At 32.7% G+C, this 23,685-nt stretch overlaps 5 protein-coding genes across 5 annotated transcripts; 4 read left to right on the top strand and 1 right to left on the bottom strand.

The window, feature by feature from the left end:
- Positions 1 to 38: 38 nt before the first annotated feature.
- Positions 39 to 3,894, bottom strand: LOC145599486 (histone deacetylase complex subunit SAP18-like). Its single transcript, XM_081655859.1, has 6 exons — positions 3,667 to 3,894; positions 2,099 to 2,131; positions 1,089 to 1,199; positions 884 to 979; positions 483 to 557; positions 39 to 344 (listed from the first exon to the last, which is right to left on the bottom strand). Exons 1-6 carry the CDS (start codon positions 3,826 to 3,828, stop codon positions 312 to 314), a joined length of 510 nt encoding a protein of 169 aa, XP_081511985.1. The 5' UTR covers positions 3,829 to 3,894; the 3' UTR covers positions 39 to 311.
- A 2,371-nt stretch (positions 3,895 to 6,265) lies between these two features.
- On the top strand, positions 6,266 to 7,670 carry LOC145599041 (expansin-A7-like). Its single transcript, XM_081655453.1, has 3 exons — positions 6,266 to 6,434; positions 6,798 to 7,125; positions 7,353 to 7,670. The coding sequence occupies exons 1-3, from the start codon at positions 6,266 to 6,268 to the stop codon at positions 7,663 to 7,665; spliced, it is 810 nt and encodes a 269-aa protein (XP_081511579.1). The 3' UTR covers positions 7,666 to 7,670.
- Positions 7,671 to 11,335: 3,665 nt separating this feature from the next.
- On the top strand, positions 11,336 to 12,848 carry LOC145599164 (expansin-A7-like). Its single transcript, XM_081655574.1, has 3 exons — positions 11,336 to 11,504; positions 11,947 to 12,277; positions 12,536 to 12,848. The coding sequence occupies exons 1-3, from the start codon at positions 11,336 to 11,338 to the stop codon at positions 12,846 to 12,848; spliced, it is 813 nt and encodes a 270-aa protein (XP_081511700.1).
- Positions 12,849 to 15,501: 2,653 nt separating this feature from the next.
- Positions 15,502 to 17,085, top strand: LOC145598993 (expansin-A7-like). Its single transcript, XM_081655405.1, has 3 exons — positions 15,502 to 15,670; positions 16,104 to 16,428; positions 16,665 to 17,085. The coding sequence occupies exons 1-3, from the start codon at positions 15,502 to 15,504 to the stop codon at positions 16,975 to 16,977; spliced, it is 807 nt and encodes a 268-aa protein (XP_081511531.1). The 3' UTR covers positions 16,978 to 17,085.
- Positions 17,086 to 19,947: 2,862 nt separating this feature from the next.
- Positions 19,948 to 21,342, top strand: LOC145599204 (uncharacterized). The gene has a single exon (XM_081655612.1). It carries the CDS (start codon positions 20,225 to 20,227, stop codon positions 21,233 to 21,235), a length of 1,011 nt encoding a protein of 336 aa, XP_081511738.1. The 5' UTR covers positions 19,948 to 20,224; the 3' UTR covers positions 21,236 to 21,342.
- Positions 21,343 to 23,685: the final 2,343 nt, after the last annotated feature.

Below are 23,685 nucleotides of genomic sequence, written 5' to 3'. Positions count from 1 at the left end.
CAAGGCAGAATGATAAGAAATTAAGCAAATGGATACAGTTAGAAACTAATTGAGGCGTTTGCTATTATCAGCAACTTCATTTAGGCATCTTTTGAATGCTATAAAAACAATTGATAAGAGTTTGACTCTACTGTTCATACTAATATTAAAATTTGAATACAAGAAGAAAACTTAGGCAATGATTGATGTAAAGCTGTTATGCCAATTTTCGGGGATAACAAACCACAGCTCTACCATGCGTAAAGAACTAGTTGTACACTGGCTGAGAACATTTATGCCTCAGTAACATTGCATCTGCAGCCATCCCTGATCTACTCGATTGATACATCCAAGTAATCTCCAATCTACAAAATATAATAAACAATCAACAAATATCCGAGGAGAGGACAACTATATAGAAACTGATCAATTAGTGACATAGGAAATGTAATGCCAGAGTAAATTTAAGACAAGGCTTTGTTGTCATCATAATCAAATGTTACCTGGAAGTAAATTTCAGCCAAGGCTTTGTTGTCATCTAAGCGTCTCTTATTTCCATTCGAGAAGGTTTCACCCACCTAAACAATGTTGAAAAATGCTGTTAAACTTAATCAAACTCAAAGAGTATGTTCATATTTTACTGACATGTCAAATTTCCACAAGGACAGAGAAAAATCCTAGCACCTTAATTTAATTTACTTTCATTGTAGTTACACACACACACACATTGTGGAAATTGATTTTGGCACACCCTTAATTGATTTTGGCACACAATCAATTCCCACACGTTGTAAACAGGAACTGATGTCCCACTTTATAGAGACAAATCTATAAAGGACAAGTGAGAAGTCTGGAAGCATTGAGAGACTAGTTATAGACAAAATCTAGAGAATGCAAAATATACCTTTTTTACTTGCATACGCCCATTTTTATCAGGATATACAACTGCAAATGACAATTTTGCATCTCGTCTTCGGGCAGCTGGAGATACTTCCTTCACCTGAAGTTATAACAATCAGTATCACACATGAAACCTATGGATACAAGTGAGAGAAGGTAAAAGATAATATGACTAATACGAAGTATTAAACAAATGTTGGCAAACATACAAGATCAGTCAACTCTCGAAGCGTAGCATCCATCCAAGTATATATTTGAACCTCATCCTTAGGTTCCTTGCCTCTCACTGAAAAATCTTCTTGGGTATGGTGACCTCCAATCTATAAGAACAGAAATCAAATTTAAATTCAGCTTAATTGCCAAATAAATCAGTTCAACAACCCAGGAAATGCATACTAGAGTACAGCAGTATATTTTAGCAATATCATTAACATCAGCTCATCAATATCATATGGTCTCATGGAGAAGGAAGATTTTTGGAGAGACAAACTGACAAGAATATGCTGTAACAACTATTCATTTGCCGCACTGTCAGCATATGATATCATTTACTCTTCCATAGAGGATTCAATCATTCCTGTAACAGCTTCATTTTGAAACATTACAACTGACAACATGAAGGTCATTGATATATGAAGCACCATAGGGAAACCTCAAATTTACAACAAGGACAAGACACATCTTTAGAAATACAGAACTTCTTAGAAGTCCAGTACTTCAATAAGATGTACTAAAATGTTAGGATTAGCAATCACTAAAATCTTATACCCAGCAGATAAGTAATTGTTTAGATTCATATAGCATTTCCACGGTTCCACCCATGAGTAAGACACTTCTTTTAATTTCTCTCCCATTTTATCATCCAATGGAATTTTCATTCCAACACTAAGTTTATAGACTATATAAGTATATATTCTAAACTACTCGTGAATCTCAAATTTGAGCATGAGCCAGCACTTTTAAAATGTCATCAAACAATCTAATAAGTTAACATCTAACCCAAAAAAACAATTAATAACAAATCAGAGTTTTCACTTTATTGAAAGTTTCAGGGTTTAGCAGTTTCACAAATATATGAAATCCCTAACTCCGTGCAACATTGTATCAAGAAAATAGTGTTCTATAATAAGAATGCAGAATGATAAACAAAATGTAAACAGAAATAGATAGCTGACAAAAGCCAGGATCATTGCAAACTACACTAAAGGATGTCACTGACCTTAGTGAAAACCCGAAGCAACAATGGACAAGTCTGCATAATCAAAAGAACAGAAAGTCAGTTTAGTTGCTCTTCGAAATCACATGAAAAAGCAAAAGCGCACAACAAAATCATATTAAAGTTAGTGTTACATTTCAAGTTTCAACACAAAATCCTGGAGAGAAAGAGAAATTCATACAGCACAGCCAAAAGGTTATATTGATTTGCACTCCAAATCTTCCACCAAAGGCATACAATAATTAAGGAAGCCCAACATAGACAAAACTTGATAATTTTAAAGTAGGACTATGATAGAACGTGGAGGATAAAGTAAATAACTATTAGTTTCGACAACTTTTACTATGTCATACACACAGATCACATCAACAGAGTAATAAAGATTTAAGATTTACAGATTTTGACTCTAAATCTCACTGGTTCAAGTACAGTGCAGCAGGAACAGAATTCTAATTGAATCAAATCTGTCAATGTTAATAAAATGCACTTCCATTGATACAGTTGTCAACTCTTACACATCAAATGACATCACACTAATTGCCATGTTTACAATGTACTATGCTATGGCTGAATTAGCATAAAAAATGCAATGCTATGACTATAGTTCCTCAAGAGCCTCTTATCCTCAACATAATAGATAAGAAGAATATATGAATTGTCCAAAATATTTTGGAAAAGCTTCTTAACTTTTATTAAAGGCTCCTCAAAAGGCTATAAGAAAAGCTTGCATTCCCATATTTCTGCATCCAATATGCCTGAAATATAATAAAACCATCCCCAATTTTGGTGGCAATACCACATGATGACACTTACGAACATACCCAGAATTAAAGGTAAAAAAGACTATCAAACTCCTATCCCCTCAGCAAACATAAATCACGATAACTGACAGCCACAGGATTATCTCAAATATGTGAACCCCATCCAAGTATGTAAGGATCATAATTTCAAACACTAAGGCAAGAAAGGCCACCTTAATTCCTTCATTCTTACATTCTCTAAGTTAGAGATACCTAGAAACTCGCAAACTCAATCAATTCACTGCAATTTTATGCTCAATTAGTCAACTAATACCCAATATTCCAGTAGGATGTTTGGCATATAGGGGGTAAGAAGATGCCAGTTTCACTCAAATACGAACAAATAATGCCTTCAGCTACCTAATAGGCAGAGAATATAATGATTACACACTTCCTATGAATTCAATCAAGCTAATTGAATCCTGAGTGATTCCACTATAGTAAAGCATAAAATTTTAGGACTTTTACTCCAAAACACTAATAGAATTGAGCCCAAAGCTCAAAATAATCAACAATTCTCTAAAAACAATCACCTTAACTCAATATACCAATTTACAGTAATTAACCCAATTAAGCATAGAGAATTTTAATTAAAACCAAACCCTAAATTTGGGGACGAATAAACAGAAAACCCTACTCTAAACCCTAAACCCTGAATCCCAAATTTCGAAATCAAGAACAATAAAAATGAAATTGGGGTCAATAAAGGTTGAGAATAGCAAGAATTGATCCAAGAATTAACAGAAAAAAGAAGATAGAACAAGGAAGGACCTTTTCGCGGTCGACGGGCTGGAAACGGGCGCGCTGAGGAGGGGGGCCAGGAAAGCCTCGAGAAGGGAGAGGGGGAGGCGGTGGAAGAGGGCGGCCGGAGTTTCTGGGAGGTGGGTCTCCGGTAACTCTTTCTCTCTCCTCTCTGCTTCTTTTTCTCTCCATTGCTACTTCTTTGTCGAAGCTCGAGTTTTGGTTTGTGACTGAGTCGTTACTCGTTAGGGTGGGGGTGGGAAATGGGAATGATGTGAATTGGGTTGGATTTTTTAGGTGGTTAATGCCCGCGAGGCATACTACAGCCACAGCTAACCATGTTCGGGGGTTTTTTCCCTTACTTAGGGTCTGCTCGGCAAAACTAGCTGTATCTGTTGGCTATTAGCTTTAAGTACTCGTATGTAGTGGTGGAGCTAGGATTTTAACATTACTCGTATGTAGTGGCGGAACCAGGATTTTAGCAATGATAAGGCATTTGTTATCGGGAAATCATCTTATTAGAACCTAAAACCCGTCTCCCTAAAATTTTCAATTAAAAACAATCTAGATACAATTACGTAGTAATATAATCGTGAAAGGATTTTCTTCATATCAAGATTAAAATTTATTTAACAATCGTATTTGTCAAGCCTCAATTAAAGAGTAATTCAAAATCCATCAAACGTTACCTCGACCTATGTAAGGCGGTAAGAAATGACCCATATAAAATAATAATAATAATAATAATAATAATAATAATAATAATAATAATAATAATAATTTCGATGGGTTCAAAATTGCTAAACATTCTTCCTATCAAATAGCATGATACAAAATACTAACTAAAACTAATGATTTGAGTGTGCATGTGTTAAAAGAAATAACATATAAAAAAATATTACAATTTCATTATCACTTTCATTAATCTTAATTAGAAAAGTAATCTTGCTCTAATTTTAATTTATATTTTTGTATCAGGTAAATAGAACATTAAGCACAAAACTTTTAAAATAAAATAAACAGAAAGGATCACTTTGTATTCTATTTAACTAAGGGTCTGTTCTGATTTACTGAACTAAACTGAACTGAATATTTTATAAGAGAAGGAAATTAGGAACAGAATTGAACTGAACTGAATTGATTGGAGCTGAATTGAACTGAACTGAAAGCGTGTTGTCGTGTCATGTCAGAATTTGTCAGCACTTTAATAAGTAAACTATATAATAAACTTTTTTAGGGTATATATATACATACACTGTTTTTAAGAATTATGAAAATGAGGTACTTAACATATAATGAAGACAATTAAGTAAATTTTTGCAATGTAAATTTCTTAGGCGTCTTTGTAGAATCCTAGGGCAATCATGTATTCATTTGCATTCTGCAATGTATTTGCATGTAGTAATCATAGATGTGGGTTATGCATCATATTATTATCTTACTTGTTTAGTTGTTAGGCCATATGTTTATGAAATTTATTTGTTTCTACTAAAAATTACTCCTTTTGTCCTGAAATGAATTTTAATAGTTTCTACTAAAAAAACAATAGTTCGTGAGATATTGCTAGATTTATTCAATATATAGCGATGTAGTATATATTATCATTTTTTTTGAAGTTTATATTATCAATTTGGTAATACATAATAAAAAAATATTGATGGTTTAAACACTGTGCAAAGTTGAAAAGGATTTTTTTTTAATTTTTTTTAAGACGAAATATTTAAATAAGTTAAAGAAAACAATAACCTCTATGATAACATTAATAAGCCTAAGGATCTATTCTGATTTACTGAACTGAACTGAATTGGTTGGAGCTGAACTGAACTGTTTATGAGAGAAGGAAATTAGGAACTGAATTAAAATGAACTGATTGGAGTTGAACTAAAATTAAGGTGAAGAGAACAAAATCCTGAGTCAATGTGGCATCGCTTATTTTGACACACCAAAACATGATGACGACATACATAAATTGCATGATGCATGCTATATAGTCCAATTCTAATTAAGCGTGTGAGTTGGCTCGAAGTGGTCTAGTACATAAGTGTAAACTCAAATGTTTTTGATCTATTCAAAGTCCAAATAGGATATTTGACTAGGAGATGGTGATAGGCTACGTGACTAATAAAAAAAAAGTGGTGGTTAAACCTTAATTATAGTATAGTAGTATAATACGTTCTGCTTGTTGCACATATTCTTAACAACAATCAAATAAATATATGAATCTACATACTATATCCCTTTATTCTAAATAAAATAAGATTCTACCAAATAATTAAATGTGGTATTAGTCTATTAGATAACTACATAATTAAAAGTATAGTATAACTTGTTAGCACGTTATGGATGCCTTTGATCTTCCATCTGCAAAAACATTGAACAATTGTTTTTGGACCATATAAGATTTTATTTTGTGCATGCAAATTCAATTATTCTGCCTTACAACTATTCGTGGGAGTCACTAAATTTTAGTTACGTATGTACATTCCTATTTGTTTTCGCACACTATATAAACCATGTATAGTTATCATCTAAATCATCCAAAACTCGAATATCACTCAATCTTTCAAAATTTATCTCGTAAGCAATTAGATTTTGTAATCCAAAGTGCAACAATTTATCTTTCAAAATTATGGATTCTCTTTTGCAAAAAACAAGGCAATTCAGTCTGTTGTTTTCTGTAGTGGTAGTATTAGGAATGGTGAAATTGTCAAATGGATATGCTACTCATTTTAAGCCAAGCAAATGGAAATACGCTCATGCAACTTTTTATGGTGATGATAGTGCCTCTGAAACCATGGGTAAATTTACTAAATTATACTTGTTTTTCTTTATTTATGTAACACTTTATACAATAGCACATAACCCATTACATTGTATAATATTAACTTTGTACCGGATACGAATGGTTCTTTTTATTTCCATCTTGGCGATAGCATTTTACTTTTCGGGTCAATTAAATGACTTTACACTCGTATATATGCGGTGAATAGATGTGTGTGCATGCATGCGCTCTCTTTTTGGTACAAATTACGACTAATAATCTAATATGCATGATTGAGCCTAATGCTTACCTTTGTACTACACACCCTAGCTAGTGAAGTAATAAATCATTTATTACTATAATGTATGAAATATTGATTTTTTTTTTTTCCTATTTACAGGAGGAGCATGTGGATATGGAAATTTGTTCAACAATGGATATGGAACAAATACAGCTGCATTAAGCACAGTATTGTTCAATAACGGATATGGTTGCGGTAGTTGCTATCAAATAATGTGTGTTGGATCAAAATGGTGCAATAGGGGTCATGGGCACGGCCCGACTTCCATTACTATCACTGCCACAAATCTATGCCCTCCAAACTGGGCTCAAGATAGCAACGCCGGTGGCTGGTGTAACCCTCCTAGAGCCCATTTTGACCTCTCCATGCCTGCCTTTAAGAAACTTGCCTTTTGGAAGGCTGGCATCGTTCCAGTCCAATACCGGAGGTAATAAATTATCCTTCGATAAGCTCATTAGTAATATTTTTTGTATATATTAAAGATAACAAATTTTCAATTATAATGGTCTTTTAAGGTTTTTTTTTTTTTTTTTTTTTTTTTTTGTACAATTACGTACATGTCTAGCTTTTAAGTCGATAATTTGATCAAAACTACTTTTTAGTAATTAGTAAAATAAAATTTAATCATTTTTATATTCATTGGTGACCAAGTAGGGTGCCATGCGCGAAAAAGGGAGGGATAAGATTTAGCCTCCAAGGGAACAACTACTGGCTTCTAACGACGGTGATGAATGTTGGTGGTGCCGGTGACATAGCCAAAATGTGGGTGAAAGGTTCTAGAACCGGATGGATTAGCATGAGCCACAATTGGGGAGCTTCATACCAAGCATTTGGTCAATTAGGAGGCCAATGTCTTTCTTTCAAAATCCAATCTTACTCCACCCGTGAAACTATCGTTGCTTACAATGTTGTCCCAGCTTATTGGAGTGTAGGCATGACTTACCAAGCTAAAGTCAACTTCCGATGATACAATTATCACCCTTGATTTTCTATGTTTATTTTTATTTTCCCTATGGTTGGTCAATGTTGTAGCAACATCGCCTATTTAGATGCAATGCCAATTGACCCTTGTATAGGATCTCTTTGTATAATTTATGTTTAGGTTCTTTGTTTGAAATCTTGTATCTTAAGTGTAGCCGATTGTGGAAATGAGTGGCTCCAAGATACAAAAGCTAATGCAAAATTCACGAAATTTAAAGTTTTATTGTACATCTTTGATTATCTCCAAATTTTCTTTATTGTCTTTGTACATGTTTTTTGGGAGTTGGTAAAATATTTATTATTCACTTGATTATGCAAGTTAAATACTACGAGTACCTCCGTTTTTTATTAGTCGACACGTTTTAACTTTAGCACTATTCACAAACTCCTCTTTGACCATGTTTTGTGATTTATACGTAATGAAAAATATAGTCATGTTGGGTCTTGTTAGATTCGTCGCAGTATATACTTTCAAAATATCAACTTTTTATAATTTTTACACATTGGTAATTAAAAATATTAACATTTTGATTTGTGCATTGGCAAACGTGACTAAAGAAACGTGTAAGCTAAAAAGAAATGGAGGAAGTACAATATAATGACACTATAGATGTCTTTTTTCCCCCAAGAGATCTCCTATAGGCTTATGTATTCAAAGATCTTAATTCTTTCCCTGCCTCACTCCTTACCATTCTTTATCTTCCATCCTAGCCTATCAAATCCCATCTTTCTCTCCCACCCCCACCCTTCCCCGCCATCCTAGTGCACATCCCTCGTTATTTTTGCTTCAAACTCAATTTTGACAGTACATACTATTTTCTGTGGACGTTTTATCTTCCCATTTTAACTGTGGACGTTTGTGAATACATTACTTTGATCATAAATGTCTATTGTTTCACATTAGTAAATAATATAGCCATTAAATATTAATAAACTCTTCATTGAGATGAATCAAGTAAGACTTAATATGAATATGTTATGTATAATATATTGAGCGTAATTAATTTAGAAAATTATCTCAACTTTAAAATATTGTCAAGATATGTGAAAAACAAAAAGGATTGAAGGATGTACTATTGCATTGGGATTTATCATTAGATAATTCAACTACTGTATTAGCTAATTAAAGAGGATTAACTTTAACTACAAAGCTAATAAGGATTGCTTGTAGTATATGACTTAGGGCCTGTTCACATTTACTTAATTTCAGTTCAGTTCATGTCAGCTCCAATCAGTTTAGTTCAATTCAGTTCAGCTTCAATCAGTTCAGTTCAGTTCAACTCCTAATTTTCCTCTCTCATAAAATATTCATTTCAGCTCAATTTAGTTCAGTTCAGTTCAGTTCAGCTCCAATCAGTTCAGTTCAGCTCAGTTCAGTAAATGTGAACAGACCCTTAGAATAAATCAAATGGAATTTTAAGTGATTGAGCTACCTCTGTTTCATAATCATATTAACATCATACTTTTTCACGCTTGTCAATGTAATTTTTTAAGCTTTAATATCTCTAGCTAATTGTGTGTTTATATTGATACAACCTAGCAATACCATTTATTTTTTTTTTGAACAAAGATTGATTCATAAATAAAAAGTCAATATCTACAAAGAGGTTTTTATCGAACAAATACATGACATTTGAATTAAATAAAAATATCCGTTCAGCAAAGCTATGATTGTTGTTGCAAATCATACATTATTTATACCTACCCTCTTCCAGATCGCTGTAAATTACAGTCTTCTTCGACGAGGGGTCTATATATCGATATGTTGTAGCCATAAAGAAAATTTTTGCCTGATTCATCTAATTGTAATAAAAAGATAAACCTCTTTCTCGATCTCACACATATTTGTACCCATGAAACAACTTTACAGCAATCCATCAACTAAAAAAGCAAATCCTCCTTCAAAAGAGAGAAGAGTTATTATAAACTTAGAACAAACAAAAACATAGAAAAGGCATACAATAAACAACGATTGGGGTTTTTCACTGATAAAAACTAATAAAAGCCCTTCTAAAATTCAACAATGAAGGCTAGGGTTTTTAGAGAGAAGAGAGAGGTTGGGTTAGCAATACCACATATAATTATTTTTCTCTTTACCTATAAAATGATCACAGACAATGTCCAACAAGCTAAGGAGTGCCAGAATATTAAATATTAAGTCTTAATATCATTATTTGAAATAATACTTCATATAAATACTCCCTCCGTTTTTAAATACATACTCCATTTCTCTATGTACGGAGTTTTATGAGAAATTGGAGAAAGTAATTTAATATAGAGGTAGTGGAGTTAGTGGAAGGTAACTTGAAGGAGCGAGAATCTAAAGGTAATAAAACATTCCAAATAAGAAAATAAAGTAAGTATTCGCAAACGGCCGGAAATAAAAAGTGGAGCAAGTATTTAAAAATGGAGAGAGTAATTATTTATGCTAATGCATAACTACATAAGAATCAATTACGTATCTACTCCGTATCCGTAGTTCGGTTGTCATTCATGTAAGTGCAATGATTAGTTTTCTACATTCTGTGGTTGATATACGGAGTATAACATAGGTTGAACTTAGGTAGCTATAAAATAAATTAATTAGAGCGACTTCAAACATACATTGAATATGAAATTGTGTTTAATTAGTTTTCTACATTCTGTTTGATGTATGTAGTATATAGTATGTTGAACATAGGTAGCAATAAAATAAATTAATTAGAGCGACTTCAAACATACATTGAATATGACATATTATAAATTAAACAAAGTTAAACAACAAAAATATCGTTCTCAAATACTAAAAAAAAACTATTGTTCCGATTGTTCCATAGGCCTAGGACACCAATGAAATTGACCCAATTATATGATGTACTTAAGTGAAGGTAAGTAGGTATCATATTTTACCTTGATATGACACATTGACACCACAAAAATTGCACGATTGGTAGTATTATCTAATTGGTCAAGCCCAGATTGCTTGTAAATTGGCTCAGCATGGTCAAGTATATACAATGTCCATGCAAAATGATTTTGACACACTCTTAATTGATTTTGTGCTCTCGTATAGGGGTGTGTCAAAATCAATAAAGGGTATGCCAAAAGCAATATTCCATGTCCATGTGGATCATGTCTATCTATTCTTTTAACCTATTCAAAAAATATAAAATTAGTTTGGAGATGGTGATATGCTTCATGACGTTTGATTTAATGAACTTTAATTTAATAGATGTGGTGTTTGAACCTTAATTTAATAAGTTGTGCATGTTGTACAAGTTGCTAACATTATAATTCATGAAATCATATTACTAAATCCACTCATTATAATAATATATGATTATTCCTACCATATTATATAGATAGTCAAATATAGCTAAATTTATTATAACTTGCTAGCACGTAAATAGCGTTGATCTTCCACCGCCAAACATTGAACATTGGTGATTAACTAGACGAAACAACGTAGACTTAATTTAGTGTTTTATTTTCTATTATCTTGCCGTACTATTCGTGGTTGGCACTAATTTTTCGTACGTAAGTACTTTCCAATTAGTTGTGGTAATTCTATATAAACCATGTATAGTTATCTAGCTATATTATCCAAAATCATACATCTCTTAATCTTATTGTAAAAAAAACAAAATACTTTCAAAGTGTTTATTCTAATCTAAATTATGGCTTCACTTTTGCAAAATTCAGGGCGATTTAGTCTATTGATTTCAGTAGTGGTAGTATTAGGAATGGTGCAATTGTCAAATGGATATGCTATGAATTTTAAGCCAAGTAAATGGAGTTACGCTCATGCAACTTTCTATGGTGATGACAGTGCCTCTGAAACCATGGGTATATATACTTAAATCATTATTTATTTGTTTTATCATTTGTGTAACCCTTTATATACATGACATATATAACTTCTATTTTATATAATTAGCTTAGTGATGGTGAGTATTTTAACCCTCGAATAACTTATTTGAATACTAGTGCTAAAATTAAGAACAATCACTTAAAGAGATTGTAGTAGCTATGTTAAAGTACATAATTTCTTATGCATACGTAATACGAAGAGTATGTTTAGATTTATGAGAAAAATAAATATATTTCATGATCAACTAATAATAATGCAATTAACATATAGACATGCAGTATATGTCTCTATTTATTTTTGGGTACAAAAAGAAATGAAAATGATTGAGCCTATTACCTCTTTTCATAGTTTTTAACCTAGTGAAGTTATTTAAACTATTTTTATATGAAATACTAATTTTTATATATTTATTTATAGGAGGAGCATGTGGATATGGAAATTTGTTCAACAACGGGTATGGAACTAATACAGCTGCATTGAGCACAGTATTGTTCAACAACGGATATGGTTGTGGTAGTTGTTATCAAATAATGTGTATCGGATCAAAATGGTGCAATAGTAGGGGTTATGGTCACGGCCCGACTGCCATTACCGTCACGGCCACAAATCTATGCCCTCCAAATTGGGCTCAAGATAGTAATGCCGGTGGCTGGTGCAACCCTCCTAGAGCCCACTTCGACCTCTCCATGCCTGCATTCAAGAAACTTGCCTTTTGGAAGGCTGGCATTGTTCCTGTCCAATACCGTAGGTAATAAACTAAGCTATATGCTTTTGCTAAACCTAAGCCACTATTTGTTTGTAGTATTATTATTTATTTATTTTATAAAAGTAGTACTTCTTAACAAAATTTCATTAATAATCTTAAGGCTTTACTTATATACAGTTTTAAGTCAGGGTTAAGTTAATATACATACGTAAGCATTATAGTTTAATTTTGTCAAAATGAACATACTCTCATAAGTGAAAAATCATATTAATTATTTTTTATTCATTGGTGACCGAACAGGGTTCCATGTGTGAAGAAGGGAGGCATAAGATTTAGCTTACAAGGGAACAACGACTGGTTACTAACGACGGTAATGAACGTTGGTGGCGCGGGTGACATTGCCAAAATGTGGGTGAAAGGTTCCAAAACAGGATGGATTAGCATGAGCCACAATTGGGGAGCATCATACCAAGCCTTTGCTCAATTAGGAGGTCAATGTCTTTCATTCAAAATCCAATCTTACTCTACTCGTGAGACTATTGTTGCTTATAATGTTGTCCCACCTTATTGGAGTATGGGCATGACTTATCAAGCTAAAGTCAACTTTAGATGATTCAATCATCAACCTTGATTATTTGTATGTAATTTTATTTTTATTTTGGTCAGTGACTCATCACAATTTCTGATGCAATGTCATATATATTCGACCTTTAATAGGATCTTTGTTTACCTTTGTATAATTTTGGTGTAGAATCTTTGTTTGAAAACTTGTATCTTAAGTGTAGCTGAATGTGAAAATGAGTGGCTCCAAGATACAAAAGTTAATGCAAAATCTCGATTTATCATGTTTGAATGTTTTAAAGTCTAGTAAATACTTCCTCCGTTTTCTTTTAGATGCAACACACACTTTTTCACGGTATTTAAGAAATGTGGGGTTCACATGATATAATACACTTTAAAATGGGATGAGTGGTTGTTAGAAGTGTAATTTAGTGGGTCATGTGCTTTAAATAAGGGAAATAGTATAGTTTTTCCCTAAAGTAACTTTCCTTTTATAGTGTGTTGCAAGTATTGTGACATTTCCTTTTTAGGAAAGTGTTGCAAGTAAAAGAAAACGGAGGAAGTATTTGATTTTCTCTGAAATTTTGTTATTAATTGTCTTTTAAATGTGTTTTTTTGAGAGAAGATAACATATGTACTGTCTATATGCTACTATATTCACTTGAGTGCACAAGCTAAGTACAATATAATGACACTCAAGTTATATTGTCTAATGCACTTTAGAACAAAAACGAGTAGTTAGTGGTTGTCTAATGTTTTTCTTTCGTAAGGGATAAATTTTTAGAACACTCTAGGCATATAACTCAATAACTTTAAATCATGTTAAGGGTGTTACTATCATACTATTAAATATAATGTTATATCTTTATTTTTAGTAGGTCAAAGGAAACCGCTAACATTCTGGTATGTAATCTTTTATATGAATAATAACCCTGAGTTTATATCATGTAACCAAACCTATGATAAAGGTAATATTAGCTTTCAACACCACCAAATACCATACATGTGTAATAGAGCAGCACCACCTTTGATTAATAGGTAGATCATGTCATTACCAACTATTGCGAAAAGTGCAATACCTGTGTCAACATGACGTAGGCTAGAAATGTCAATGGGGTGGGTTGGATGTCGATGTTGATTCCTTCGTCCCTAGCATCACCTATAATTCTCGTCCCTATACTCGCCTCTCACCCACGATGAGAGCGAAATTCTTCCCCATCCCATCCCTAGTAGATACAAAATTAAATTCATCCCACTTCACCACCCACTTGGATGTCCACAATGCAATCTAATCACCTTACCGCCTATACTTTGGCCTTGTTTGATAAGCTCTTTTATGAGAGCTTTTAGTTTATTGTGTCCTATTAGAGGTTTGACCATTTTAAGAAATTAATTTGGGTGTTTGGTAAATAGCTTATTAGAAGAGCTTTTTGGGCTTGAAAAGCTCTTTAACAAAAAGTTAATTATAAGAGCTTTTTAAAATTAGCTTATTAAACAAACAATTAGCTTTTTGACTATTAAATACACTAAGGGTCTGTTCTCATTGACTGAACTGAACTGAACTGAAATGAATATTTTATAAGAGAAGGAAATTAGGAGCTGAACTGAACTGAATTGAACTGAACTGAGCTGAACTGAACTGAATTTCAACGTAAGAGAACAGGCCCTAAATCAGCTAACAATTAATAGCAATTTACCAAACAATTTTACACAATTAGTTATTTACAGTCAGCTAGTCAAATCAACTAATTTAACCAACTAGTCAAATCAGTTAATACAACCAGCTATATCAATCAGGTACGAACTATTTCACCTCACATGTTGAATAAAGTTTTAAATACAAATTATCAACACACATAACTTTTTTTTACAGTTAATATTTATTAGCTCACATTACTTAATTTTATATTGTTATATAGTAAAAAAAAAATAAAAATTACAAGTATTTTTTTATAAAAATCCATGTTACGGTTACGTAGTTAAGCACCCAGATACAAACATGAGGCTTGTGGATAATGGATCGAATTGGCTCGACACACATGGGCAACTACGTACCCAAGTGTAATATCAGCTCATTCAAGAAAGAGGCCGAGGGCGATGAAACTGACTGCTACTAGCATGAACAATATCTCTTAGCTTAGCTTGACCCATTCTACTAGTATTAAAAAAATTGACTAGAAGATGCTTAATTATATGCTGCTACGTGACTTTAATTTTAAAAAAATGGGGTGGTTAAACCTTGTAGAAGTTAAATAAGTTGTGCATGTTTCACAAACTGTTAACAACGATCAAATAAAAATCATGAAATTATATAACTATATCGGCTCATCATAATTAAATAAAACAAAAATATTCCTAAGCTACCAACTTACTATATAGTCATATAAGATAATCAAATATAACTTGCTAGCACGTAAATAGCGTTGATCTTCCACCGCAAACATTGAACATTTGTGATTAAGACGGATCAACGTAACGTAGACTTAATTTTGTGTATATTCTATTATTCCGCCTTACTATTATTCGTGGGTGTCACTAAGTTCTAGCCTAGGTACATTCCCATTGGTTTTAATTTGGTAACACTATATAAACCTTGTATAGTCATTTAACTAAATCATTCAAAATTCCTACATCTCTTAACCTTATATAGCGAGGAATTACATTCGATCTCATAAAACAAAACAATTTATATAATCATAGTTATTATGGCTTCTCTTTTGCAAAAATCAAGGCGATTAAGCTTGTTGTTTTCAGTATTGGTAGTATTAGGAATGGTAAGATTGTCAAATGGATATGCTACTTATTTCAAGCCAAGTAAATGGAACTATGCTCATGCGACTTTTTATGGCGATGATAGTGCCTCTGAAACAATGGGTAAATTTTCTAAATCATTAAAAAAAATTTTTTCAGTTTTTTTTTTTTTTTTTTTTTTTTTTTTTTTTTTGTAAAACTACGTTATATTTCAACACGAGTACATAACCGGATAATCTTTGTTTAAAATTGGTCAGTGTTGGTGTGTAATTTTTACTTTGTATTAAATATAAGTTGTTCTATTCTCTCTTACTGGAGAATATAGAGATGGCTTTTTCTAAATAAGACGTGCATGGCTCTCTTAGCTTTATGGGCAATAGAACTAATATGCATGTTTAAGCCTAATGCCTCCCTTTTTACTTACCCTAGTGTGAAATAAAAAAATCATTTATGATTTATTACTATTCTGTATGAAGTATTAAGGGCGATTGATGAGAATCAATCTATCCCAAAATTGATGAAGTATTGATATATATTCTTTTTTTTCTATTTATAGGAGGAGCATGTGGATATGGAAATTTGTTCAATAATGGCTATGGTACCAATACAGCCGCATTAAGCACTGTATTGTTCAACAACGGATATGGTTGTGGTAGTTGTTATCAAATAATGTGTGTCGGGTCAAAATGGTGCAATCGAAATGGTTATGGCTCAACTTCCATTACCATCACTGCTACTAACCTATGCCCTCCAAATTGGGCTCAAGATAGCAATGCTGGCGGGTGGTGCAACCCTCCTAGAGCCCACTTTGACCTCTCCATGCCTGCATTTAAGAAAATTGCCTTTTATAGGGCCGGCATTGTTCCAGTCCAATATAGGAGGTAATAAACAATACTTTGACTAATTGACTTGCTCATATAGTCATGTTATATGTTACACTTAATATTTGTTGTTATTAGTTAGCAATATTACTTTTAAATTAACATAAATTTCATTTATGCTCCCTTAAAGCGTAGCTTTTTTTATTAATCATAAGTCTAACATGTATCGATAATTTGGTCAAATGATTGGTGATAATAAATTTAAATCATTTTTATGTTCATTGGTGGTCGAACAGGGTTCCATGTGGAAAGAAAGGAGGTATAAGATTTAGCCTCCAAGGCAACAACTACTGGCTACTAACGACGGTAATGAATGTTGGTGGTGCGGGCGACATAGCCAAAATGTGGGTGAAAGGTTCTAGAACCGGATGGATTAGCATGAGCCACAATTGGGGAGCATCATACCAAGCATTTGGTCAATTAGGAGGCCAATGTCTATCTTTCAAAATCCAATCTTACTCCACCCGTGAAACTATTGTTGCTTACAATGTTGTCCCAGCTTATTGGAGTGTAGGCATGACTTATCAAGCCAAAGTCAACTTCCGATGATTTAATCACCACCCTTAATTTTCTGTATTTATTTTTATTTTCCCTTGGTTGGTCAATGTTGTCGCAACATCGCATATTTAGATGTATTGCCAATTGACCCTTGAATAGATCTCTAAATCTCTTGTATCTTAAGTGTAGCCGATTGAGGAAATGTGTGGCTCCAAAGATACAAATGTTAATGCAATTTTTCATATTGTCAAGTTAAATTGTAAATCTTGAGTTTTCTCCTTTAATTACTTAAATCTCTCTCTATTTGTGTATTTTTGACCTGCGATATATGTAATTATTGTCTATTATTCACCCGTATGTATCAAGAATAATTGAGTTTATATAAATGTACATTACATTTAGGCTCAAATTATTAATGTTTCATGCACTATATAAAATATACTCCGTACAAGTACAAGTGATTGCTAATTTTTCCCGATGATATAATCAATCCCTTAAAAAAAAAAAAAAAAAAAAAAAAGAACCATGGAGTCATACCCTGCACACATTTTTTATCCTCAACCTCACTATTTGGACACCCTTGTTATTTTTAAAATTGTTCAATTCACAAAGGATTAAAGGATTAAGCATGCGTGCCTAGCTATTTGATTGCCAAGCTCATGCATCATTATGGATCAACAGTCTTTCAAAAACACTAAAAGTGGTTTCATCTCTTTTTGGCGTTTGGAGTTGATTTTATTGCTGCCATTTCTTTTTTTGAATGAAGTCAATCTTCTTACCGACAATTGCTTATTTTGGTGTTGTCAAATCTTTTGGGACAACATTCTCTTTATACTTCAAACTCTAATTAGTAGATTTATAGTTGACATTCAAAAAATATGATGTATTTAGTATTTTCAATGACAAATATAGCAAATACTTCGTAGGTTTTATTTATTTATTTATTTATTTTTGGGTGAAACCGTCATACATAGTTTGTAGAACTTAATTAATTCTTATTGGAAGAGCATGTTTGTAAAGCCATTTAATAAAGTATTGTAGTAGGGCTAACCATGAATCAATTAAGCTAAGCGATACTCTAATATGGCTAAACATGAGTTTAGTCTAATTTAATTACTTTCAATTTCGCTTTATAGTTTGTTGTATCCACTACATCAAAAATTATTACTACTTATAAAGACATAAAGATACTAATGTAATTTTAAACCAGTTTTGATCATGAGTATTGAGATTTGCCTCATAACACTACTTATCTTTAATGAATTTAAGTTGCATGATTTCTACGAGTCAACGAGAACATTAACACGAGAGCGTAAAGCCTAGAACAACATAGTACAAATGTACAACAAGATGATACAACACCCCCCAAAAAGGGTTAGATTAAGGAGACATAACACCAACACAATTATCAACTAGTTGAGCCCTAAAGGTAGAAACTTGCATATGCATAGCTATTTTTTTTTTTCTCTTTCCTATCTCATGATAAGTACTTCTCAGCACGCCCCAGTCTCCTTTTTTATTAGCCTTTTATCATATGAATGATCATCATCACTCTCATGCTCCAAATCATTCCTTTGCTTCTTTTGTCACCTTACTTTTCACCTTTTCCTTCACAATAGTCAATGTTTTCTCCTTTTTAGATCCATTTTTACTCAATCTAATTAGTTTTTAAATTTCAGTGGTCATAGAGTAAACACCCCATTATAATTAACTTGATCAACTAGCTTAATTATATACTTTGACATTGCTATAAGTCTTAACTATGATCAATCACCACTTTTGATTTAAAAAAATTATTTGAATTTAAAAACCGTGATCAACACTAGAAGTGCTTTTAAAGATCCACTATTGTCAGCAATTTACATTCTGTCAAAAAGTTAGAGAAATTAAATTGGAGATAATTGCTTAAGATTTTTTACAACCACAAACATATGATAGGTAGTTGTGGTACATTAAACTTTACAGGACATTTAATTATGGATTCATAAGTAATTTGATTATTTATAATGGGCTTATTTAGTAGATTCAATAGACAAAGAAACAATTAGTACAAAGGTGCAAAGAAAAGAAGGGTATTATTTGACTCTGATCCCTACACAATCTACAATTTTATTTTATTTGACTTAATTTGTTTGAACGTATTTATTTGGCGTTAGCTATATAAACTTATTTATTACCTTATTAGAACTATTTTGTATGAGATAGATCAAATTGTGTTGAGATAAACATGGATTAAATTCGTATAGTATACAATATTGGATGACACAATTTTTGACAAGACTTGAAATGGACTTATCCCGACATTGAAATGACCTACTACAATAATCTGAATGACTAACTTACATTGATTTTATTATTATCAGTAGCCTTGAATATGTGAGGTGCATCGAACCTAAAAACGACTCACCATAAATGGCCTATAAAAGAATGACCTGAATCAACTAATGCGAACTAAACTTAGTCCAATCAACCCAGTTGTCATGCTCTATTTAAGCTCAATCACTTACCTTCATTTCATTGTCCATATATATTTTGACAAGAAACTTTTGTTTATCCTATTATGTCCACACATGATTATATTCAATCAAAATACCATGTCACTAATAATTATGAGCTAAATTCAATCCAAGTGACCCATTTTCCATATTCTATTCAAGCTCAATTCACTTGGACTTACCTTCAATTCATTGTCCACATATTATTAGAAATTATTGTATAGTTCCATTTATGTCTATACATGATAAAAGTCAATACAATATATTAAAATACATTTCTATCCTTGGACACTATATACCCCTTCATCCCATATAAAAAAAACAATTAAATCCACTAGATAGTGACCAATCCTAAACTAGTCACTTGACAAAAACAAATCATCTATACAACCCATGGCTTAAAAAGAAAACCTACAAAAACATGCAAAAAGCTCTTAATGCTCCCATAATCATTTGCCACTCTCACATACCCTATAAGAGGAGGTAAATCTTTTGACATAAAGTTTTTATCATGGCCCAACCAAATGTTTATTCTATCTCAATTAATTTCCATGCCATGGAAAAACAAACATCTACTTTACTTTCCCCTTTTCTTTTTCTTTCTTCCCCTGTTTCAACTCTGTTCTTCTTTAACCTTTCCCTCTCATTCTATCTTATACTCTTCCTCATCCCCCCAAAAAGGCTGCTACCTTTCATTAACAACACTCCTTTCGATGCGAAACCCGCTTCGATATCATAATCCATTTTGTTAATCACACCTTAATAAGATTAATAACCCCTTGTTATTCCTCCTTAACATACATATGGGCTCTGTTTTTCCCCTGTTTTTGGTGTTTCTTCCTCTTATATCAATGGCATTGCCACCTTTGTCATTAGCATCATCACCATCATTAAGTACGGAGAGATTAACAATGACGGAGGGTAAAACAGTCATTAACATTCGATCTCCTCGTCTCCTTGATCTTGTTGTTCGAGACTACACGGTCGGGTTATTCGACAAGAACAACTTCCAAACAGGAGTGGTGAGCAATGTACAATTACCTTCAAATCTCTCCGGCATTAAGGTTGATACAGCGAGGTTTCGATGTGGTAGCCTAAGAAGGTATGGTGCTCGAGTTAAAGAATTTTACTTGCGCAAAGGAGTTCAGATTACTCCTTGTGTTGAGAGAGTTATATTAATTAGACAAGAACTAGGATTAAATTTATCTAACATGTACTATGATAATTACAATTTAAAAGGGTATCAACTTGTTACACCAATTTTAGGCCTATTAGCTTACAATGGTGGTGATGATTATCAGAATGTAAGTCGACCTGACCCATTTGAGCTTCGGATTATTGCTGATAAAGATCCAATCAAGGTAGATTTCACCAGTGTGAGTCGAATCGATTCGAGGAGTACTAAGGGTGGTATAATGCCATATTGTGCTAATTTTGAAGGCAAAGGTAAGGTGACATTAACAAGTATGGTGTCACCTCATGTTTGTGAGGCCAAAAGGCAAGGCCATATTGGATTGGTGATCGAGGTAACACGTCCGTCTCCTCCGGTGGAGTACTCGAAGGGGATAAGTAGATGGAAAATCGCGCTAGGGAGCTCAGTAGGGGCGGCATTGGGTGCATTCTTGTTGGGGTTGTTATTGATTGCTATGCTTGTGAAGGCGAAGAAGAGGTCAAAATTGGAAGAAATGGTAAGAAGGGCTTATGAAGAGGAAGCATTGCAAGTAAGCATGGTTGGACATGTTAGGGCTCCTACTGCTCCTGCAACTAGAACTGTGCCTATAATTGAACATGATTATAGACCGCCATACTTTTGAATTTTGATCAAATTAAAATTAGTCTTGTTGATGAATCAATCAATTCTTTTCATGATTATGTGTAGTTTGTAAGTTAAGTTTTAGTTTTGTAAGATTGAAAAATTGAAGGAAAAGAAAGAAAATATTGTTTATAGTATGATATGTTTATGTTAGTGTCTCATTAAGTACACCTTAATTAACATTCATATATTAGCACATCAATTTCTATAGAAATTATTTCGATCACATACATAAACAGTGGCGGATCTAAAAGAACTATTTAGTGATGTCAATTAAAAAATAAGTTTGAGTAAATTTAATATTTTATTGAAAAATTATAAAATAAAATCTTAAATCTCATAGAGGATATCTTTAAAATTGTCAAATTAACACGGAGTCAATTGACCCCCCAAGCTAATATGCCTCTGCCTTTGTTGTTTAGAAGGTGAGTTGTCGATTATCAAGGTGGTGTAGCCCTTTAATTAAACGATCTCTAATAAGTTGGATTGTTCTTATTAGACAATCTATAGGTTAATTTCTTAAATGATCAAAAAAGTTGCACGCAATATCTAAAATTTCATTTGAGTTCGAGCATAATAAGCTCAAGGCCTTGTGGCCTACTGTTGAATTTGTATGATAACGGTTGCATGATAAGACAGGGCTGCATATATATTTATGTCTTAAGTTATCCGTTATCAATCATTTTTAGAAGTAGTCTAATTAATATGGGCCAAAGGAGGATCATTGTCTGAATGACCAGCCCATGTATGATAGGTGGGTAGTGTATAGACTAGAGAGGACTCTTAACTAATTGCTTTTAGTGCCATAATAGTTGATCGTTCTATTTCAAATGCCACTCCATTCACCTTATTTAGTTACTTGCCACCACTGTTTGATTATTTTTTGTGGAAGTTTTTAGTCAAATGAGACAAATAAAATGAAACGATGAAGGTATCAAATTAGTAGTATACCCCTGTTAAATTCAGAGTATAAATTGTATTACCCTTGTAAAATAATATATTACCGTGAAATTGAAACCTGAATCACACATTAAAACAAAATGACTCGTTTAAAACTTTTATTTAGAATAAGAGTTAATAAAAAAAAAAAAAAAAAAAAAAGTAATAACGAACCTCATCCCAATCACACGCACCTTTTGTAGACTTAATAAGAATACAAACAAACCCAAAAGGCCAAAATTGCATACATGAACCAACTAGTCCAACTCAAATTATTTAATTTGAGAGATTGTTTAACGAATCCTCACTTGGACATGGACATAGAAACAAGTAATTGTTGTAAAAAAAAAAAAAAGTTACAAAAATTTAATAAAGAGTTTCCAATTAATGAGTAATAATAACGGTATAAAAAGAAGCAAATGAAAATGATGCATCATACATGCATGGAGCAACATGCACGGGAGCTAGTGAGCTAGCAATAGAATGACATGATCAGTATCCAGTCTCGGCTGCTGGAGGAGGAGGAGGAGGAGAGGATGGGGTTGCAACCTGTGCCGGACCGCCACCGATTGCGGGAGCTGTGAGGTTGCCACAAGGGTTTACACCCGCCGCTTTGACATTCAGGCAACCGTTCATTGGGGCTTTAGAAGTACCATGTGCCCTTACAACCCCTGCATCCTGGTCCACTGTTATAGGAGACACAGGTTCGAGGAGTCGGGTCGGTCGGGAAGCCGAGACAGCGAAGGCCATGACAAGCATTGCTATTGCCATGATCACCATAGACTTTTTGAGTTGTTGTTGCTGAGCCATTTTTGTGTTACTAAAAAAAAGATGGGAATTTTTATATAAACTCTAGGATTATATATAAAGAAGAAAAGAGTTTGATAGATAATATTGTAGGTTGGATTTGAATATAACCAAGATTGATTGTATTTATAAGAGATTTAAGCGACAAATAAAAAGGATTGAAAATTATTAACACCATTTTCTAAGATTAGTCCTCAGGTTGTTAGATGCTTTCAATAATTTTCCATGGACTACGACTACGACTATGTTTTGTTTGTAATATAATATGATGATGATCAGTCTTTTTGTAATACTAAATTATAGTACGTGAATTCCACTTTTAAGCTGATCTGTATCTTATTAGCATAGATTGGAATTTCGAAATTTTTTTTTTTTTTTTTTTATTTTTTTATTTTTTTATTTAGACTCAATTGAATTTAACATATACTTTATACTTCCTCTGTTCTTTTTTACTTGACTTGTTTCTTTTATCAAGCTTGCCAATGCAAAACTTTAACGATCAATTACTTTAATTCTCCATAATTAAAAAGTATAAAAGTTATATATTCTGATTGTACTTATTGAGACGAATTCAAAATGATCCAACATGAATATGTTTTTTCTTACATACATATTATTCACAAAACATGGTCAAAGAAGGGGCGGTAAATAGTGTAAAAGTCAAAGCGGATCAGAACGGAGGAATTATATGTTAGGGATGCTAAT

Source organism: Chenopodium album, chromosome 20, assembly GCF_948465745.1.
Source record: "Chenopodium album chromosome 20, dcCheAlbu1.1, whole genome shotgun sequence".
In the NCBI taxonomy this organism is placed as follows: Eukaryota; Viridiplantae; Streptophyta; class Magnoliopsida; order Caryophyllales; family Amaranthaceae; genus Chenopodium; species Chenopodium album.
The sequence above is the reverse complement of the archived record's forward strand: the minus strand, read 5'-3'. Positions and strand labels throughout refer to the sequence as shown.

Excerpts from the sequence above, each read along its gene's own strand:
- LOC145599486 (XM_081655859.1), bottom strand. The coding sequence starts at position 3,828 with ATGGAGAGAAAAAGAAGCAGAGAGGAGAGAGAAAGAGTTACCGGAGAC. Across the intron at positions 1,200-2,098 it reads TGCTTCGGGTTTTCACTAAG|ATTGGAGGTCACCATACCCA; the intron begins GTCAGTGACATC and ends CTGTTCTTATAG. Across the intron at positions 980-1,088 it reads TTCGAGAGTTGACTGATCTT|GTGAAGGAAGTATCTCCAGC; the intron begins GTATGTTTGCCA and ends TTATAACTTCAG.
- LOC145599041 (XM_081655453.1), top strand. The coding sequence starts at position 6,266 with ATGGATTCTCTTTTGCAAAAAACAAGGCAATTCAGTCTGTTGTTTTCT. Across the intron at positions 6,435-6,797 it reads TAGTGCCTCTGAAACCATGG|GAGGAGCATGTGGATATGGA; the intron begins GTAAATTTACTA and ends TCCTATTTACAG. Across the intron at positions 7,126-7,352 it reads GTTCCAGTCCAATACCGGAG|GGTGCCATGCGCGAAAAAGG; the intron begins GTAATAAATTAT and ends GTGACCAAGTAG.
- LOC145599164 (XM_081655574.1), top strand. The coding sequence starts at position 11,336 with ATGGCTTCACTTTTGCAAAATTCAGGGCGATTTAGTCTATTGATTTCA. Across the intron at positions 11,505-11,946 it reads CAGTGCCTCTGAAACCATGG|GAGGAGCATGTGGATATGGA; the intron begins GTATATATACTT and ends ATTTATTTATAG. Across the intron at positions 12,278-12,535 it reads GTTCCTGTCCAATACCGTAG|GGTTCCATGTGTGAAGAAGG; the intron begins GTAATAAACTAA and ends GTGACCGAACAG.
- LOC145598993 (XM_081655405.1), top strand. The coding sequence starts at position 15,502 with ATGGCTTCTCTTTTGCAAAAATCAAGGCGATTAAGCTTGTTGTTTTCA. Across the intron at positions 15,671-16,103 it reads TAGTGCCTCTGAAACAATGG|GAGGAGCATGTGGATATGGA; the intron begins GTAAATTTTCTA and ends TTCTATTTATAG. Across the intron at positions 16,429-16,664 it reads GTTCCAGTCCAATATAGGAG|GGTTCCATGTGGAAAGAAAG; the intron begins GTAATAAACAAT and ends GTGGTCGAACAG.
- LOC145599204 (XM_081655612.1), top strand. The coding sequence starts at position 20,225 with ATGGGCTCTGTTTTTCCCCTGTTTTTGGTGTTTCTTCCTCTTATATCA.